This window comes from Seriola lalandi, unplaced genomic scaffold (assembly GCF_002814215.2).
Source record: "Seriola lalandi dorsalis isolate HSWRI2012SDOR001 ecotype SW California unplaced genomic scaffold, Sedor1 jcf7180002054544, whole genome shotgun sequence".
Classification (NCBI taxonomy): Eukaryota; Metazoa; Chordata; class Actinopteri; order Carangiformes; family Carangidae; genus Seriola; species Seriola lalandi.
This window is the reverse complement of record NW_019525097.1, coordinates 5624495-5638063: the sequence shown is the minus strand read 5'-3', so window position 1 is coordinate 5638063 and position 13569 is coordinate 5624495. Positions and strand designations below refer to the sequence as shown.

General features: G+C 38.8%; 2 protein-coding genes across 2 annotated transcripts; both read left to right on the top strand.

The window, feature by feature from the left end:
* The first annotated feature begins 4090 nt into the window (after nucleotides 1–4090).
* Nucleotides 4091–6727, top strand: ttc32 (tetratricopeptide repeat domain 32). The gene is made up of 3 exons (XM_023414968.2): nucleotides 4091–4285; nucleotides 4429–4595; nucleotides 5830–6727. The coding sequence occupies exons 1-3, from the start codon at nucleotides 4170–4172 to the stop codon at nucleotides 5955–5957; spliced, it is 411 nt and encodes a 136-aa protein (XP_023270736.1). The 5' UTR covers nucleotides 4091–4169; the 3' UTR covers nucleotides 5958–6727.
* Nucleotides 6728–6893: 166 nt separating this feature from the next.
* LOC111661575 (uncharacterized) lies at nucleotides 6894–12135 on the top strand. The gene is made up of 21 exons (XM_023415192.1): nucleotides 6894–7016; nucleotides 7114–7190; nucleotides 7283–7378; nucleotides 7465–7589; nucleotides 8060–8203; nucleotides 8275–8364; nucleotides 8519–8683; nucleotides 8796–8892; nucleotides 8981–9198; nucleotides 9279–9435; nucleotides 9515–9723; nucleotides 9822–9939; nucleotides 10035–10234; nucleotides 10309–10423; nucleotides 10596–10765; nucleotides 10836–10930; nucleotides 11004–11134; nucleotides 11246–11435; nucleotides 11609–11750; nucleotides 11835–11961; nucleotides 12053–12135. Exons 1-21 carry the CDS (start codon nucleotides 6964–6966, stop codon nucleotides 12133–12135), a joined length of 2802 nt encoding a protein of 933 aa, XP_023270960.1. The 5' UTR covers nucleotides 6894–6963.
* Nucleotides 12136–13569: the final 1434 nt, after the last annotated feature.

Below are 13569 nucleotides of genomic sequence, written 5' to 3'. Positions count from 1 at the left end.
CAAATCACACTTTCAGAATCTTGTGTGGTTGACAAGTGAGACAATGAGATAAAATGAAAACACTCACCCTGGATTACATGCACACATCATGTCCTGTGAATCCATGGTTCCTGTGAAAGCTGAATCTGAACGGCAGACTGTGACAGACAGTGAAATCTACTATATAGAGAGGTAAGGACAAACAGTAAATACAATATATGGGTATTACTTAAAAATGTTGACGATAAACAGTATCAAAATCATGGTTTGAATTCATGAAGACTTTAAGGATTATAATTTTAAACTTTACCTGTCAGGATTACGATCCTATATCCTCCTATTTATTTAAATAGTTTAATACGTTAACTAATAACAAGTAATATGAACATTATTTAACTCCTGATCAATTCACTTTGAGCCCCTTATATTGAGTTATGATAAGTTTGGATGTTTCAAGTTGGACTTATTATGATAAATGTGACACTGTACTGTACCTTTATACAACCTTATAAATCATCTATCTATAGATCATTTGTGAGAACTGACATGTCACTGAAATCTGCTTCTGTAGATACAAAAGAGGCATTATATCACTTGCTTTTATATTACTGTAGATTTCTGTGACATGTATGTATTTCTGTGTCAATATAGAAAGATAAATATAATGGTGAAGCTCTGACATGTGGGGGGGGTGGGGGTGTTCCTGCCTAATCCCCTAACCCTTTTTGCTCAGAAACACAGTGCCACTTAAAACAAAAATTCAACAAATAAAGCTGGATTAAAGTCTAAAATGTACCCATGACAGAGCTGAGCTGTTAATTTGACTGACCTGATTTGATAAGTTAATTACTTAAACTACACCACGGTCTCTTTTTTGTGCCCTGTTATCACCATCACGTCTGTTTTACACCGTCAGTGTTGCCCAAAAAACAACAGACAGGGGTCATCGTGTTTCCTCTGGAATGAGTTGGCTTGTTTGCCTGAAACAGCACTGACAACAGAGCTCCTCTGTCTGCGAAGTCTGTGTGGAGGTGGAGAGTCAACATGCCAACGTTTACCTCTACGTCTGGTTTGGACCCTCTCCCTCCTTCCTTTAACCAGACAGCTGTTTTATGTTTGTTTGCTATTTCACTGGCTTTCATGGCTACCACACACACAGGTGGTCAGAGAGGTGAGCCCACCAGTGTTTCAGTGGAAGAAGATGAATGGGACTCACACGCCTTTGAGAAGTGGAAAAGACACGTAAAGTTTGGTGCAATGGGTCCCTGTTGAAGAGGTTTAAGTTAGAGAAGTTGAGGATAAACTTTAATCTTCAGCGATATCTCAAAAAATGTTTTAAGGTGCCTTGATTCGTAATTGTGTGTTTGTAAGGGTCATACGGGGCATAATGTAATGTTTTTCCTGTGTCCTTCTAATGAACATTTTGATAGTGTTAACAAATGTCTATAATTAGATGAGAAACAGACTGAGGAGGTTTAAAAGAAATATAAATAATAATAAAAAATAATAGATACGCATATTTCCCAAAATGTCAAACTATTTCTTTAATGTGCTGCCACGACCTGTTTCACCCTTTAAATCAGATGTTACACAGATGAACAGTCAAACTGTGAAGCCTTGTTTTATTGCAATGTCTCACTGCAGTGACTGTAGTGTTCGAAAACTAGGCCACTGAAACTAATGGCTGAATATTCAGGATATTCTGACATTAATGCTATGATACAACATGGATACCATGTTCACAAAAAGCTGTGAAAATAAACGTGCTGTGTATAAGAGGATCATCAAAGGGGAAATCGTTGAAATAAAGACAAACTGTGATTAATAAATGAAATGTACATTTTGTTGAAATGTGCAAGAAACTTGCCACTGTATGGTGAAAATAAAGAAAACTTGCTCTACTGTATCACTGTATTACTGTAGTTATGGATATTTACATATCACTTAAGAATATTTTTGTTAAGAGAAAGAGACACTTTTTTTTAAATGTTCTGTTTTAAATGAGCCTTTTTTCCAATTAAACATGAGTTCATTCCTGACCATGGAAACTCCTGTTTGCGAATCCCTCCACTGAAGAAGAGCAACTGAAAGCTGCAGAAAAAGCTAGTAAGTAGACCTTGAGTCAAAGTTATTGGGGGTTTTTTTTCATATAAGTAAAATCAATTCAACAACAATTTTTAAAAGTTTTCTGTCTTATCCAAACAACCACAAATTTTGCTCAAACTCCCTCGTAGAAGGACACAAATGAATTGAAGCATTGAGGCATGTTGACAGTAGTGAAAGGTGAAGTGTAGGGATAAGTGCAGGGCTGTGGGTCTGTCAGTGAGGAGGGGGAGATGAAGGCATGTGTGATGGATGTCTGTCCTGGTTCTGCCAGACTGAAGTGGACTTTGATACTTTGTGCAAATTCTCTCAGCAAACAGCAACATTTAGAGCGCTATAAGAAACACCAGCTTCGAGGCCGCTGAACATAACAATCTTTGCTTCATGTGTACATGCTATCCTTGCCAAAATAAACATTTTTAAGCTTGAAGGAGTTTTACATTCCTGATTTTGTCACATTTGAATGCAAGCATTTAACTGCGTTTAAATGCTGTAATGTTGACTCCTTTTAGAGATGCAGAAAACAATTGATAAAGGTTATTTTGATTTAATGGAAGGTAGTTAATCTATATTTCCACAGGTTGTATGTTATTGCCATTTTCTCAGTAGTGTCAACAGCCAGTGGCCTCCAACCTCTTCCCTCTGGGTCAAACTGGTCTCCATTTGATCTGTGTCAACTTGTCCACACAGTCTGGAGATAAATGGGCCGCAGAAAAGGAAGTGCACGGCTCCTGACTGACCTCTGCTTCCTCAAGGTGTCACTTTTCACCAGGACAGTTGACTTCCTCACCTGGGAGATCGTCTGAGAATTTCTCACCAGTTTGCTTATGGGTTGGCCTCCTTGTTGTGTATTTACTGTAGCGAATGTCCATACTGTCCTGCGACTGGTGTGACAGATGTTTCAGTCTGTTGCAGTCCAATGTTTTTCTTTCAGATTGAATACCTCTCCATCTTAACATTATCAAGATAATATTCCAGACAGTAATCAGCCACTGACTGGATATTATGTTAACATTTCGGGCTAACTGGATGTTGTTTATGAGTTTATTTTCATTGCTCCTTTACCATCTCAACTAATAAACTTCACATAAACTTCATTGTATTTTCACATACATTCAATGCCTTGTTTTAATGAGGTCTGAGTCAAGTCTGCCATCTGCTGTTAAAGAAAAAAGATTTTAAATATCAGAAATCAAATGTACAAGTACACTTACTTCATCATGTTATTCTGGACCATTGAACAGGGGGATTGATCTTGGCAGACTGGAGGCTAATTTCCCCATAACAGTTTACATACCTTTTAATCTATGTTTAATCGATATGAACATTTATCATCACAATTATCATCACAATTAATAGTAAGAAAGATTTTGCGTGCACATGGTGAAATAAACATAAATATATAAATAGTAGGCTATATATTTTATCCATGCATTATAAAATGAAATATACACAATACATTTAAATACAATAAAAGTAGAAAAATACACATGGAATGAATGGAGTTGCATCAACATTAATAAAAGTGCAGGGTAGTGGTTATTCTATTAAATTACAAGCAATAAAAAAAAATGTAGTGACAGGTGCATTTATGCACCGTGAAAGAAAAGTGGATCAATATTATACCATATTTTACTAAAAAATATAAGCATAGAAGAGATTATGAATGGATTATAATAACTTGTAACTTGGAAAAATTGTATGATATGTATGACAGGTTGCAGGAAGTAGATGTGATAAAAAGTAGAAGTAGAAATAACTGCAGTTACCAACAGTGAGTGTGAGGTACAGTATATGATAATAGTGCATGTTAGTAATTAAATAAAATGAAATTGTATTATTTAAGTAATACGAGGTGTGCAGTTGGAAAGAGTATTATGCCTCTTTACAATGAATATTTTTTTACCTAATAAAGGTCACAGAGGACCCTCCTGCCAGTGGAAAGTGAGACCTGCCTAGCCCCGCCTACCCGTGACGCACTAATACGTGATTGGACGTACTTTTGCATGACGTCACATCCGTGGTTGAGAAATACGATAAACTAATGTATGTATTGACAAACTACAATCCTTTACAGAAGCCTGCCAATGGAGGAAGACAATTCCCAAATATTTGAACATGCCAACTCTGAGTTTAAAAAGAAGAATTTCAAACAGGCAGATGAGCTGTACACAGAGTTTATCTCCTCCTGCCTAAAGTCCAGGTACTTGTCTGTCGTAGCGAAGTAAAATTAGCTAACAGTCAGATACTGTAGTTGCACCGGTGTTAACATTTAGCTAACGTTGATTCCGTTTCTCTATCTTCATTGTAATAAAACGTAGCTGCGACTGTGTCATATTTTCACAGGGTATGTGAAGCTGGTGATTTGGCGACTGCTTATAACAACCGTGGACAGATAAAGTACCTCCGGGTGGATTTTCATGAAGCAGTAGAAGATTATACCTCCGCAATACAGGCTAACAGTCAGTTTGAAATACCTTTCTACAACAGAGGACTCGTCCACTATAGACTAGGTAAGAGTAGGAACTCTCTGATAAGAGTAAACAGTAATATTAACGCTAATTTTCAGCAAGTCCGACCCAATAAAATAAACGACTTCCGCCCAGGACTTTCAGAATAAATGTCTAATTTATGATGTGTCCAACATTTTTTCTGCCTTTTTTTTTGTAATTAAAACAAGTCCAAATTGAGAATTACATTTATTCAAAGAAAAAAATCATAGTAAATTAGATTACATTTGTTTGGACCAAAGACAAGATAATCTGTGGCTACAGACAGGTGACAAATTAAAGGAAAAAATGAGGGCTGCTGAATAGTTTGACCAGTCCGGTGACTGAAAATGATGTGAATGATATGTCAGTGGAGTCGGAGACACTGGTAGAATCTCTGCCAAGGTGCACTGAAGCTGTTCTGTCAGTTTGTGTTGTTTGTCGTCACCCCAACTTAGACCTCACAAAACTATTTTAGTATGTCACCCATCTTTAAGTCTGGTCAGTAAGTTCAGTTTAGTCAGTCCAAAGACACATTATTGAAAAGAGGAAATGGTAAAAACACTTGGCAGACAGATGTGCAAGTTCCACGAAAATGTGTAGTTAGTAATAGGATTGCAGTGGAGAAAAAAAGAATCAGCTTGTCCTAAGTATGTGAAAGAAGAACAGTGAAATCTGTAGAACTTTTCTCAGACATATCAGACAAACTGCTAGTCATCCCTGTGATGATGCTATTAAGTGGTTTGACTTGACACTGAGATTATTGGTGAAATAAACATGGCACTGGTCTGTTTTATGAAATAAAATAAAAAAATAAAGTAATAAAATAAAAACAGTGTTACAAAAACAGTGTCAGGATTAAAAGACGTAAGATTCGTATTGACCCTTTTTGCACAATACTTCTGCATCTTCATCAAAATGTGTCTTGTTGTCAGTAATTGTTTCTTAGCACTTGTTGCTGCTTGCATACTCAATCAGCTGCCTTTAAAAGTATGTCAAGCATGTTCTTTATTTATTGTTAACCACATACATGATCATCACAACATTATCTGGGATGATGCTGTAGGGCAGTGTGGAGTCACTTAGGTATGTTCTTCCAGAGGACACTAGATGGAGCTATAATCCAGATGCTTGCAAGCCCTTCTGCTCATGCTGCCTAGAAATTGAAACTGCTGACTCTTAACAAGCCAGTCTGGTAGTGCATTACACATAATAAACTTATACATATTATTTAATTGTATTTATTACTATCTTACAGGTTTTTTTGACGATGCAAAGACTGACTTCCAGCAAGCATTAAAGCTCAAGCCAGAGTTTGAGGATGCCAAAGTGAGTCTGCAACAGACACTTCTGGACCAGCAACAGAAGATAAACAGGGGATACTGACAATGTCATAAACTACAGAGTGCATGTTTCATACATCCTGCAGTATGGTGGATAAACAAAAGCTGGACCTATGCTGTCAACCATTGTCAGTTTATTTTATGTTTATTTTATTTCTTTTGTTGTATAACGAATTAAGATGTTTTTTAAACTGAAGATGAACAGATTTATTAGGTATCACACAAACCTTATAAAGCATTCTGCACAAACAAATGTACAGCTGCAAATCAGATGAAATCATTTGCTGTTTGTACGCATAAAAGGAAAGAGACATCCCACTAGACCAGGCGCGACACATATATGGATTTTTGTTAAGCAGAGCATTGATAATTCCTTTCCTACACTGTCTCAAGACTTTTAGCTGGAAAAAATGTAATGGCCTCATAAATGTAAGTATATCACTGTATAAGTCTGTGAGTGGACAGTGCAGACTGATCGACCCAAGCGCACCAGGTAAAACGATGAATCTGGGGTTTACTGTTCATGAAAGTTAGTGCACCATCTTGGAGACACTGGAAGGTTTGTTTATGTGGCCATAAACAAACCATAATAAAGTGTTAACATAGAGTAATAATGAAGAGTCTCTCAGCTGAAAAGGAAAAACATGTTGAGTGTCTTTCGACAAGTTGATTTAGGTTTTAAGGAATGGTATAATCCATTGTACTTCCTATTTCTTTTGACAATGGATTTCTTGAATAATAAAAAAAACATTTCTAGACATGTAACATGTAAATATGTTTCTAATCAGTAAACAATAAATTATCTTCACTACACATTACTGATTCATGTTTGTTTATTTGCACATATGCATTTATAGTATATCAAGCTTATCCACTGTGTGTGAGGCAGGTATAGGACGACTGATTTACCACACCTGTGCATGGTGATTAGGTGTTATATAAAACAGCTGGTGATGGCTCACTAATGCAGTCAGCCACTTGAGAGTTGGTTTGTATGTGGGGCTTGCTGGGGTTTCAGTGCCAAGCTCTGATAGTGGTTTGACTCCTTTATGCTTTTTGTTTGGCTGCGAACAGACTGTAACATGAGGGGACTCAAAAACATGTAAGTTTATTGTCTTGTTTCTTTTTTTTCTTTTCTTGTTTAGTGACTTCTTGCAACCTTTCTCCAAGTGTATCTAACTGCTGTACTATTGTTTAAGTTTACTATGGAACTTGATGGCTGCAGTAATCCTCTTGGGTCAAGCAAGGCCAAATGTGAAGCTCAATTTGCAGTCAAGTAAGATTAATTTGCATTAAACTACTTTATATCACCTCAGTCAGTTTATATGCTCCACATGACCTGCTTTTTTTTTTTTTTTGTTTAAACAGGCAGTGGTTTAAGGTCAGACTGTGCAGGTAACCTAATGAGGCTGTCGTTGGACAAGGCTCTAGCAGTGGGGAACCAGCTTGAGGTGGAAGCCATCAGTGAGTATAAACTCTGCTAATTATGAGCAGATTGGTTCATCACTGAGAGAAGTGATCCCTGTCATGTTTGTCTCTCTTTTCCCCAGATGGCACCCAGCACATCGTGTTAACACCCAGCCTGGCTGCTCAGTGTGGGTACAGCATGGAGTCTGACCCATGGGGCAACACAAGAATCTACACGTCTCTGATGGGCTGCTATGTGGACAACAAAGTATGATAAGCTGAAATGAGATCCCCCCCCTAGAGAATTTAGTTCTCAAGTGACTGATTATAATTGATTAAATTCTCTTGGCATGATTATGCAGGCAGTAGTTCCCAATTTTGTGCTTCCCAAATACTGGAACCAAAGCTGATCATGTCATGTGTCTCGTACCAAGTAAACTTCACTTTTTACTGTGACATGGATAAATGTAAAAATGTTGAGCCTGCTATTGAATCTTTTTATTTTCATAACTCAATCAGCCAAATATTTTCTCAAATCAATGCATTGCTTAGTCTGTAAATGTCAGAAAATGTTGAAAGTGAGGTTTTCAAATGTTTGTTCTAAACCTGAAGATAATTTGATACAACAGACAAACCAGCAAATCTTCACCTTGGAGAAGCTGGAGCCAAAGAATTGATTGAGGATTTTACTTGACTGATTAAATGCTAATGGAAACTGCTGTATTTGTTAACTTATAGGACGACACGACATTTAATGTTGGGTTGAGACTCCAGATGTACGGCCAGAATCCATCAGATGTGGCCAGTCATGATGTGACTCAGACATGCAGCTACTCTCGGTGGGCCTCCAGAGAGGTTCTCTGTGACAGGAACTACATGGAAGTAGGTCGCTTTACATTGACGGCTGTTCAGTTACTGAAACTGTATATAAATTGGGTATTTTCCTGTTTTAGGTGTCAAAACACATGGCTACACCTGATGCTGGAGCTAAGGGGCAGACTCAGGATGTTAACGACGACTTGCAGAGCAACACCATTCCTGGTGTACGTATGCTTTAAAAAAAAAAAAAAAAAAAAATTCAGTTGCAGTTCACTTGTGTTAATTTTTAACCTGCACCATATGGCATCCCGTCCTAATAGCAGAGATGCAGATGTAAGTTGATGAGAAGAATAAGGTGTTTGTGGTTTTTTCCCTTAGGCGTCAGGTGCAGCACATGGTGTCTGGAAGATGACGTTTTTCACTCCAGAACCAGTGGCGATGGTGCTGATGGAGGCTGAACAAGCTGGCTACACTGCCATGACTACCTCAACCCGTCTAGTTATGCGAAGCCCGTACAATACAGCAGAGACTTATTCTGAGGATGTAAGCAACACACCCACTTCTCCTGGGTTTGCTTTAATTTAATTTTTTTCATGCTTATATATAATATTTTTTTTTTTTTTTTTTTTTTTTTTTGTGTTAAAACATCCCTTAGGTGGCTGGAGTCCCCATGGAGGTTTTCAGGGCGAGTGTTTACTACAAGGCACCACACGGTTTGAGTGTTGAGAACTTGGCAGCTGCCTGTCCCACAGGTGAGTGTCAAGCAAATCTGTGCACCAAGATTATTTTGAAGTCAGTGCAGTTTTGTCTTATTTATTTATTTTTTTAACTCATGAACAGGTGGCACACTCTTCACTGAGGATGTAATCTCTTGGCACATACCTCGCCGTGTGACACCCCTGGTAGATGGCAGCTTTAAAATCTTGGAAATGCACATGGGCATCAATGGGCAGAGGCTGGATAAATCTCAGATGGCTGCACGAGGGTACACGCTATCTGCAACAGATTTTCACATCATTATTGAGATCCCAGTGGGCTCGCCTGATGGTTACTACAAGGTTGGGAAGTGTATAGATTTACCATGCTCAGGTCACTAGTCCATTTGCATGTTTTATTAAAATGCCATGAATAATTGCAGAGCCATGCCCCAGATTACCAGTACCACATCACCTACAGTGTGGAGCCCATGCTTGATGTGCTGTGGAGGGGAGATAACAACCAAGATGATACCAGATACAAGGTTTTGTTCCCCATTACCACCCCTCTGATGCCCAGACCTCCCCAGGCTGAAAACAGTAAGTCCCCTTTTTGGTTGAGATGACATAACTTAAGCTTTGTGGGAAAAGTGTAAATCTGCCACTTTTTGTTCCTCAGATACTATCCTAGAGGACAGGATGTTCAGCGTTCACTTGGGGACCTTTCTCCATGATGTGGTGCTCAGGAACATCACCTTTGCTACTGGTGTTCTCACTGTTGAGGAATGCAATGCCAGAGGTTTTGCTGTCCAGGAGCACAGCCTCCCCCAAGGAAGAAAGAGCTTCTCTTTGCAAGTGCCCTTTGATGCTGATGTTGTCCTGAAACATGTATGTGAAATTACAACTTTATATATATGCGCTAGCAAAGTGTTACTCATACCATTGATTGTTCTATGGTCATGACCTGAGCTTTTCTGACTCTGCAGAATCCTGAACCCTTGGTTACAGTCTACTCCCTCCCTTTGATCTTTGCATTCCTCATTCTGCCTGAAGAAACTCCTTTTGCCCATCCAGTAGACTTAGAGGCATCTCTGCGGGATGTTGGTGAGACATCTTGATCATAATGACTTTTTTTTTTTGTTTTGTTTTTGTTTTTTTTCCCTCCCAAGAATATAATGGTTGATGCCTTTTCTCTTTAGTGCTACCCACCATCACTGGCACCTGTGACATGAATGCTTTTTACATCCATGTGAAATACGGGAGTCAAGGCTCCAGTTTCCAGACCATGGTTGGGCCTCTGCAGCTATCCCCTGAGCTGGGTGAGGCCTACAACTTGAAAGACAACAGCACACACCTCAGTCTTGTGGTGCCATACCAGGCCAAGGCCACTGTGTTTGAGGTAGGTCAAGTACAGGAAACTCCAAACTGGCTTAAATCCATCTGCACTGGATAACTTCACTTTCTGTCTTGCAGATAATTAACTCCGATTCAGTCAGAGCCCGACTTGACATTCTACTATGGGATCCAATCAACAACTGGCTGCTTGGAGATTTCTATTTGGCCTGCAGTTTCCCCTTGATGACAACTAGTAAGATTTTTACATTTACTCATTTGGCAGATGCTTTTATCCAAAACTACTTACAAGTGATATACAACACTAAATATTCAGTGTAGTTTATTTTATTAAAAAAGGAAAAAAAAAAAAATGTAGTATCTTTTCTTTGCTATAAAACATAACAATTGTTTGTTCTTACCCTTAGACTGCTACCCAAATGGAACAATGACCGCTCTGGCTGTGAAGGTGGAATCAGTCCCCAATCTTGAACCAAGTTTACTGACTCTAAAGGACAAGTCCTGCAAACCAGTTTTCAGCAATGATCGATTTGCTTACTTCTCCTTCAGTGCTGATTCCTGTGGGACCACTAGAATGGTAAGTTACTGTCACCTTTTTTAATTTAAGTGCCTTTGGCAAATAGTTTAATGCTGCCTTGTCTTTTCAGTTCTTTGACCAATACATGCTGTATGAAAATGAAATTGGTCTGTATTACGACAGCAACAAAGGAGCCTACACATCACCAATTGATCCTGAATACAGGTAGGAAGAGTGATCCAATCTTTTTATTCTGAGCTTAATTTGACTTTAATATTATATTCGTTCTCTCCTGCAGGCAAACGGTTTCCTGCTACTATGTTGTCAATGAGACTCAGACTGTTGCGTTCAGCTATAAACCAAGAAGCAATAACCCTGCAGCACAGATTGGGTCAGGACAACTGATGGTGCAAATGAGGCTAGCCCAAGGTAAGGACTGAATTTAACTCGGTGGACAAGCCTTTTCTTGGCACAAAATTTTAGTGTAGTGACTATTTTGTAAGATGTGCCTTTTTCTCAAATGGGACTCTTCTCCTCCAGATTCTTCATACGAACACTTCTATGAAGCAGAACATTATCCAGTAGTGAAGTACCTGAGGGAGCCTCTGTATTTTGAGGTGGCGCTGATGCAATCCACTGACCCCCAATTGGAGCTCATATTGGAAAACTGTTGGGCGACTCTTCATGAAGACAGGACATCGCTGCCCAGCTGGGACATCATTGTGGACAGGTAATATGCAGTACAAGCTCACACAAGTAAACTTCCACATCACCAAGAAACTAATGTAGGTAAAAATATATTAAGAACTGGTTGAAGACGGCTCAGACGCAGAAATTTAAATCCAAATTTCATGGTTTTAAGACACTATAAATGCATCGAGTTTCATTCATTCTTTCCACCAGCTGTGAGAACCATGACGACAGTTATGTGACCATCTTCCATCCTGTTGTGAGTGATGCCCGAGTTGCTGTCCCATCCCACTTCAAACGTTTCTCTATGAAGATGTTTACCTTCACTAAAGATGACGAGGTTCTGAAAGATGAGGTAAAGTACTCCAAATGTACGAGCCACAACACATGCTGCAGATGCATGTAGCCCTCCATGCTAAATCCTTCTGTCTGTCCACAGATCTATGTCCACTGTGATGCAGTGATTTGTGACACAAACAGCCAAGCAGATGGTGCCTGCAGAGGCCAGTGTGCACATCGTACAGGCATGAGTAACTCCAGACAACAAGGGATAAAAGTAAAAAGGGGTAAGTGTTCAAATGTACATGTATGGTGAGAAACATTGGTCAAACTGATTCTAAACATGCAACTTGTGACTCATACTCGTCTCATTTCCAGAGCAAAGAAGTACAGACTCGAGCAACCAAAGGCAGATCTCATCTGGACCTATTGTTCTGTTAAATCCTCAGTCAAATTTCTAAATAAATGTTTCTTAAAAAATATTCCAGTTTCCTTTTTCTTAAGATGCTTCTGTTAAAGCGCTGAATATCTCTTGCTTTCCAAATTGCATTACATCATGTCACCCTACTTATTGTACAGCCAGTCATTGGTGAATTCTGGCAAACTTGAGGTCTGTGACCTTGGACTACTGTAAGCAGCATTTCTGTTCCTACTTTTGGAGATGCTGTTTCAGATTGGCCAGATCAACAATGGGTTACATTTGTATACAGATAAATACACTGGCAGCAGCAAGAAGTTTTCATTAAATGTTCAGACGATTGTCACTACGCTATGGATTCCCTGTAGCGCATGGAGTTTCAGTTCAGAGGTTTTGATAATTGCATCTGGAAATTTCTGCCTCCAAATCGATACAAGAGTAGTGGATTAATGAAACTTCATTTGTCATGCTCAGAGACCCTAGATTTCCAAAAGCAATATTTGACTTACTGTCATATTAAACTCCTTTTGAAGTGGAACCAGTTGCACCAAACAATCCATAATGGTAATTAAGGAACTGTGGGGAGTGGTCCAAAAATTAGGGTTTTTATTCCTTTTCTCAAAGGATAGTCTAAATTTGTCACTTGAGTGCTTTTTGACCATATGAATGGTAAACAGGACCTTATCTCTGTATCAAGATATATTCCACATTTATAGACAAACATCTAATTCCAAGAAAATGATTGCTTTAAATTAAAATCTAGTTCACCCACCCACCCCAGTAATTATCTCTCACACTCCCTAACTAGACTTTAAGGTAAGTTTTTCAAATTTTACTATGACCCAATCATACAAAATCTTAAAGAAACTAGCATGTACCTGTCAAGGGTCTACAAAAGGTTGTGGCAAACCAGGATCAGATTGCAAATGAAATATATCCTTGCATGTAACTGTAAATAATATTCATGGCTGGAAGAATGTTGCACAACGATTTGACACCCTTAAAGTGGGCCGTACCAGTTCCTTACCGTGATGTTAAACGTGCCTGCGTGACTCGCCTTCAAATCTCCTGCGTCATCCAGACGCTCTAGGTAAATGTTAGTGTGCTAGTTTCTACCTTTTGCCTTAAATTAGTTTAACTTATGAATGTTAGCTGATATTGGTAATGGACGGGTGCACTAAGTCATTAATTTTAGGAAACACTGGAAAGTTATTGGCTGTAGAAATATTGACATCAATATAGTTTTACACTAAGTCTTGTGTGGCTCTGGTTTAGTCTTAACTTTTCAAGTTACTAGGCACCCCCTTTGTTTTCAGGTGTTTCAGCTGGTTGAGTAGGGGAGACCGGGGATGGTTGTAACACTTTTTGACTCAGCTCCTATAACTTGCAGAATGTTTGCGGTAGGGCACTCAAATTTTGACACAAAGTACCCTACTTTGTCTACTACAAATAGCAATGTTTTAACTTCTCCAACTAT

Excerpts from the sequence above, each read along its gene's own strand:
- ttc32 (XM_023414968.2), top strand. The coding sequence starts at position 4,170 with ATGGAGGAAGACAATTCCCAAATATTTGAACATGCCAACTCTGAGTTT. Across the intron at positions 4,286-4,428 it reads TCCTCCTGCCTAAAGTCCAG|GGTATGTGAAGCTGGTGATT; the intron begins GTACTTGTCTGT and ends ATATTTTCACAG. Across the intron at positions 4,596-5,829 it reads ACTCGTCCACTATAGACTAG|GTTTTTTTGACGATGCAAAG; the intron begins GTAAGAGTAGGA and ends ACTATCTTACAG.
- LOC111661575 (XM_023415192.1), top strand. The coding sequence starts at position 6,964 with ATGCTTTTTGTTTGGCTGCGAACAGACTGTAACATGAGGGGACTCAAA. Across the intron at positions 7,590-8,059 it reads GCTGCTATGTGGACAACAAA|GACGACACGACATTTAATGT; the intron begins GTATGATAAGCT and ends GTTAACTTATAG. Across the intron at positions 9,199-9,278 it reads CGCCTGATGGTTACTACAAG|AGCCATGCCCCAGATTACCA; the intron begins GTTGGGAAGTGT and ends GAATAATTGCAG.